The sequence below is a fragment of the Salvelinus fontinalis genome, unplaced genomic scaffold (genome assembly GCF_029448725.1).
Source record: "Salvelinus fontinalis isolate EN_2023a unplaced genomic scaffold, ASM2944872v1 scaffold_0915, whole genome shotgun sequence".
Taxonomy (NCBI): Eukaryota; Metazoa; Chordata; class Actinopteri; order Salmoniformes; family Salmonidae; genus Salvelinus; species Salvelinus fontinalis.
The window spans coordinates 3181-10000 of NW_026601124.1; the positions used below are offsets into that span (position 1 = coordinate 3181).

A 6820-nucleotide genomic window follows, 5' to 3' on the forward strand; every position below is an offset into this window, starting at 1 on the left:
ATAGTCATTGTATCATTTCAAAGTGCTGGTGTACAGAGCCAGAACAACAACAAATTGTCCCAATACTTTTGGAACTCACAGTAGATGGATCTCCAGCGTCCTTCTTATGAAAACCCTGTTACCCATAATCCACTACACTAGAGGACATTGATCTACATTTGATTGATCTCTCTTTCTTTGTACCATCACCTTTCTCTTTTCTCTTTTCTCTCTCTCTCCCTCTCTCTCTCTCTCTCTCCCTCTCTCCCTCTCTCTCTCTCTCTCTCTCTCTCTCTCTCTCTCTCTCTCTCTCTCTCTCTCTCTCTCTCTCTCTCTCTCTCTCTCTCTCTCTCTCTCTCTCTCTCTCTCTCTCTCTCTCTCTCTCTCTCTCTCTGTCTCTCTCTCTCTCTCTCTCTCTCTCTCTCTCTCTCTCTCTCTCTCTCTCTCTCTCTCTCTCTCTCTCTCTCTCTCTCTCTCTCTCTCTCTCTCTCTCTCTCTCTCTCTCCTCTCTCTCTCTCAGGTCTGACAGCGGCTGCTCTTGCTGAGGCCATGAAGACCAAAAAGATCAAGTTGGAGGTGATGGGGGGTTACCATAGTAACCACCACCAGCATCATCATCACCACGAGACAGACGGAGAGAACGGAGGAGATCACCACAACTCCTCCAGTCTGGGTGAGTCAATATTAAACCCTGTTATTACGTTATCATTACAGTCAATGGACCATCATCAGTTTCATTACCATGCTGGCCCTCTAGGATTTGAGTTAGAGGTGGAATGTAAGTCTTCAAACAGTTGGACAGATACACTGTACACAGTACCAGTCAAACAGTTGGACAGATATACTGTACACAGTACCAGTCAAACAGTTGGACAGATATACTGTACACAGTACCAGTCAAACAGTTGGACAGATATACTGTACACAGTACCAGTCAAAAGTTTGGAGACACCTACTCATTCCAGGGTTTCTATTTATTTGTTTTACATTGTAGAATAATAGTGAAGACATCAAAACTATGAAATAACACATATGGAATCATGTAGTAACCAAAAAAGTGTTAAACAAATCAAAATATATTTTATATTTGAGATTCTACAAAGTAGCCACCCTTTGCCTTGATGACAGCGTTGCACACTCTTGGCATTCTCTCAACCAGCTTCATGAAGTTGTCACCTGAAATGCATTTCAATTAACAGGTGAGCCTTCTTAAAAGTTAATTTGTGGAATTTATTTTCTTCTTAATGCGTTTGAGCCAATCAGTTGTGTGGTATTGTGTGGTAGAGCCCTATTTGGTAAAAGTCCAATTCCATATTATGGCAAGAACAGCTCAAATAAGCAAAGATAAAAAACAGTCCATAATTTCTTTAAGACATGAAGGTCAGTCAATCAAGAACATTTCAAGAAATTTGAACGTTTCTTCAAGTGCACTTCAAAAACCATCAAGCGCTATGATGACACTGGCTATCATGAGGACCGCCACAGGAAAGGAAGACCAGAGTTACTTCTGCTGTAGAGGATAAGTTGATTAGTTACCAGCCTCAGAAATGGGCAATTAACTGCACTTCAGATTTCATCCCAAATAAATGCTTCACAGAGTTCAAGTAACAGACACATCTCAACATCAACTGTTCAGAGGAGACTGCTTGAATCAGGCCTTCATTGTCGAATTGCTGCAAAGAAACCACTACTAAAGGACACCAATAAGAAGAGACTTGCTTGGGCCAAGAAACACGAGCAATGGACATTAGACCGGTGGAAATCTGTCCTTTGGTCTGCCGAGTCCAAATTTGAGATTTTTGGTTCCAACCGCCGTGTCTTTGTGAGACGCAGAGTAGGTGAATGGATGATCTCCACATTTGTGGTTCCCACCGTGAAGCATGGAGGAGGAGGTGTGATGGTGTGGGGGTGCTTTGCTGGTGACACTGTCTGTGATTTATTTAGAATTCAAAGCACACTTAACCAGCACGGCTATCACAGCATTCTGCAGGGATACGCCATCCCATCTGGTTTAGTGGGACTATCATTTGGAAAAGGAAAAGCAGCCAACAAGTGCTCAGCATATGTGGGAAGTCCTTCAAGACTGTTGGAAAAGCATTCCAGTTGAAGCTGGTTGAGAAAATACCAAGAGTGTGCAAAGCTTTCATCAAGCCAAAGGGTGGCTACTTTGAAGAATCTAAAAGCTTTTTTTGGTTACTACATGATTCCATATGTGTTATTTCATAGTTTTGATGTCTTCGCTATTATTCTACGATGTAGATAAGTAGTAAAAATAAAGAAAAACCCTGGAATGAGTAGGTGTGTCCAAACTTGTGACTAGTCTGTATATATATATATATAGCACATTTGACTGCACCCACGTGATATCTTGGCAGCTGTCCATACTGTTTGATTGTGTCTCTATGTTCATGTCAACAGCACAACTACTGGTCTTGATTAAGCAGGATATGACATCATCACTGTATCACACAGATAAATCAATTTCCTAATTTACTGGTTCAAGACGAGGTTTTAAGATGAAATGCTTATGTACTGCTTATGAATGCAGTATGTACTGCTTATGAATGTGTTATGTATGGATTACGAATGTGTTATGTACTGCTTATGAATGCTGTATGTATGGGTTATGAATGTGTTATGTACTGCTTATGAATGCAGTATGTATGGGTTTTACGAATGTGTTATGACGCTGTTATGAAGGTAGCCTTCTAAGATTTAGTCCATGTTGGTGTATGAATGAGGGTTGCCAGGACTGTAACTTCCGACAACAGAGACCTCCTGTGCTTCTGCATCTGGAAGTGAACTGTCAATAAAACAGCTTCACCTGAAACAGAACAGAATGTAGAACGAGGAACAGAAGAAATCAATAGGGTTCTCTGTCGTTTAGGATCTTGAACACAAACGATGGCTGAGTATTGATTTGGTGCAGGATTCCATCTTATGGCTGGTTACAACACCATCAGTATGTTGAGACAGAGGACAGGGATTATACAACACCATCAGTATGTTGAGACAGAGGACAGGGATTATACAACACCATCAGTATGTTGAGACAGAGGACAGGGATTATACAACACCATCAGTATGTTGAGACAGAGGACAGGGATTATACAACACCATCAGTATGTTGAGACAGAGGACAGGGATTATACAACACCATCAGTATGTTGAGACAGATGACAGGGATTATACAACACCATCAGTATGTTGAGACAGAGGACAGGGATTATACAACACCATCAGTATGTTGAGACAGAGGACAGGGATTATACAACACCATCAGTATGTTGAGACAGATGACAGGGATTATACAACACCATCAGTATGTTGAGACAGAGGACAGGGATTATACAACACCATCAGTATGTTGAGACAGAGGACAGGGATTATACAACACCATCAGTATGTTGAGACAGAGGACAGGAATTATACAACACCATCAGTATGTTGAGACAGAGGACAGGGATTATACAACACCGTCAGTATGTTGAGACAGAGGACAGGGATTATACAACACCATCAGTATGTTGAGACAGAGGACAGGGATTATACAACACCATGAGTATTTTGAGACAGAGGACAGGGATTATACAACACCATCAGTATGTTGAGACAGATGACAGGGATTATACAACACCATCAGTATGTTGAGACAGAGGACAGGGATTATACAACACCATCAGTATGTTGAGACAGATGACAGGGATTATACAACACCATCAGTATGTTGAGACAGATGACAGGGATTATACAACACCATCAGTATGTTGAGACAGAGGACAGGGATTATACAACACCATCAGTATGTTGAGACAGAGGACAGGGATTATACAACACCATCAGTATGTTGAGACAGAGGACAGGGATTATACAACACCATCAGTATGTTGAGACAGAGGACAGGGATTATACAACACCATCAGTATGTTGAGACAGATGACAGGGATTATACAACACCATCAGTATGTTGAGACAGAGGACAGGGATTATACAACACCATCAGTACGTTGAGACAGAGGACAGGGATTATACAACACCATCAGTATGTTGAGACAGATGACAGGGATTATACAACACCATCAGTATGTTGAGACAGAGGACAGGGATTATACAACACCATCAGTATGTTGAGACAGAGGACAGGGATTATACAACACCATCAGTATGTTGAGACAGAGGACAGGGATTATACAACACCATCAGTATGTTGAGACAGAGGACAGGGATTATACAACACCATCAGTATGTAGAGACAGATGACAGGGATTATACAACACCATCAGTATGTTGAGACAGAGGACAGGGATTATACAACACCATCAGTACGTTGAGACAGAGGACAGGGATTATACAACACCATCAGTATGTTGAGACAGATGACAGGGATTATACAACACCATCAGTATGTTGAGACAGAGGACAGGGATTATACAACACCATCAGTATGTTGAGACAGAGGACAGGGATTATACAACACCATCAGTATGTTGAGACAGAGGACAGGGATTATACAACACCATCAGTATGTTGAGACAGAGGACAGGGATTATACAACACCATCAGTATGTTGAGACAGAGGACAGGGATTATACAACACCATCAGTATGTTGAGACAGATGACAGGGATTATACAACACCATCAGTATGTTGAGAGAGAGGACAGGGATTATACAACACCATCAGTATGTTGAGACAGAGGACAGGGATTATACAACACCATCAGTATGTTGAGACAGAGGACAGGGATTATACAACACCATCAGTATGTTGAGACAGAGGACAGGGATTATACAACACCATCAGTATGTTGAGACAGAGGACAGGAATTATACAACACCATCAGTATGTTGAGACAGAGGACAGGGATTATACAACACCATCAGTATGTTGAGACAGAGGACAGGGATTATACAACACCATCAGTATGTTGAGACAGATGACAGGGATTATACAACACCATCAGTATGTTGAGACAGAGGACAGGGATTATACAACACCATCAGTATGTTGAGACAGATGACAGGGATTATACAACACCATCAGTATGTTGAGAGAGAGGACAGGGATTATACAACACCATCAGTATGTTGAGACAGAGGACAGGGATTATACAACACCATCAGTATGTTGAGACAGAGGACAGGGATTATACAACACCATCAGTATGTTGAGACAGAGGACAGGGATTATACAAGACCATCAGTATGTTGAGACAGAGGACAGGGATTATACAACACCATCAGTATGTTGAGACAGATGACAGGGATTATACAACACCATCAGTATGTTGAGACAGAGGACAGGGATTATACAACACCATCAGTACGTTGAGACAGAGGACAGGGATTATACAACACCATCAGTATGTTGAGACAGATGACAGGGATTATACAACACCATCAGTATGTTGAGACAGAGGACAGGGATTATACAACACCATCAGTATGTTGAGACAGAGGACAGGGATTATACAACACCATCAGTATGTTGAGACAGAGGACAGGGATTATACAACACCATCAGTATGTTGAGACAGAGGACAGGGATTATACAACACCATCAGTATGTTGAGACAGAGGACAGGGATTATACAACACCATCAGTATGTTGAGACAGATGACAGGGATTATACAACACCATCAGTATGTTGAGAGAGAGGACAGGGATTATACAACACCATCAGTATGTTGAGACAGAGGACAGGGATTATACAACACCATCAGTATGTTGAGACAGAGGACAGGGATTATACAACACCATCAGTATGTTGAGACAGAGGACAGGGATTATACAACACCATCAGTATGTTGAGACAGAGGACAGGGATTATACAACACCATCAGTATGTTGAGACAGAGGACAGGGATTATCAAAGAACAGCATCACAAATCAACCTGGTTCATGACGTGGTTTAAGAACAGATTGCGTGTGTGTGCATGTGTGTGTGCGTGTGTGTGTGTGTGCGTAGGTGCGTGCGTGTGTGTGTGTGTGAGCAGGCAGCATTGAAGAGATGACAAAGGATCAGTAAGATAAACCAGTAAACTAGATGTCTCCTTCAGCCCACTGTATTACAGTAAAATAAACCAGTAAACTAGTTTTAAATACAGATGTCTCCTTCAGCCCGTTGTATTACAGTAAGATAAACCAGTAAACTAGATGTCTCCTTCAGCCTACTGTATTACAGTAAGATAAACCAGTAAACTAGATGTCTCCTTCAGCCCGCTGTATTACAGTAAGATAAACCAGTAAACTAGATGTCTCCTTCAGCCTACTGTATTACAGTAAGATAAACCAGTAAACTAGTTTTAAATACAGATGTCTCCTTCAGCCCACTGTATTACAGTAAGATAAACTAGTAAACTAGATGTCTCCTTCAGCCCACTGTATTACAGTAAGATAAACCAGTAAACTAGATGTCTCCTTCAGCCCACTGTATTACAGTAAGATAAACCAGTAAACTAGATGTCTCCTTCAGCCCGCTGTATTACAGTAAGATAAACCAGTAAACTAGATGTCTCCTTCAGCCCGCTGTATTACAGTAAGATAAACCAGTAAACTAGATGTCTCCTTCAGCCCGCTGTATTACAGTAAGATAAACCAGTAAACTAGATGTCTCCTTCAGCCCACTGTATTACAGTAAGATAAACCATTAAACTAGATGTCTCCTTCAGCCCGCTGTATTACAGTAAGAAAAACCAGTAAACTAGATGTCTCCTTCAGCCTACTGTATTACAGTAAGATAAACCAGTAAACTAGATGTCTCCTTCAGCCTACTGTATTACAGTAAGATAAACCAGTAAACTAGATGTCTCCTTCAGCCCACTGTATTACAATAAGATAA

At 41.3% G+C, this 6820-nt stretch overlaps 1 protein-coding gene across 1 annotated transcript in view; it reads left to right on the plus strand.

Annotated features, from left to right (window-relative positions):
- Positions 1 to 453: 453 nt before the first annotated feature.
- The window catches only part of LOC129847657 (dachshund homolog 1-like), a gene marked incomplete at its 5' end in the record, with an annotated part of 54507 nt that continues 48140 nt past the window's right edge, over positions 454 to 6820 (plus strand). Inside the window, one exon of the mRNA XM_055915400.1 lies at positions 454 to 652. Coding sequence (XP_055771375.1) covers positions 454 to 652 — 199 coding nt within the window. The remainder of the gene's footprint in view (positions 653 to 6820) is intronic.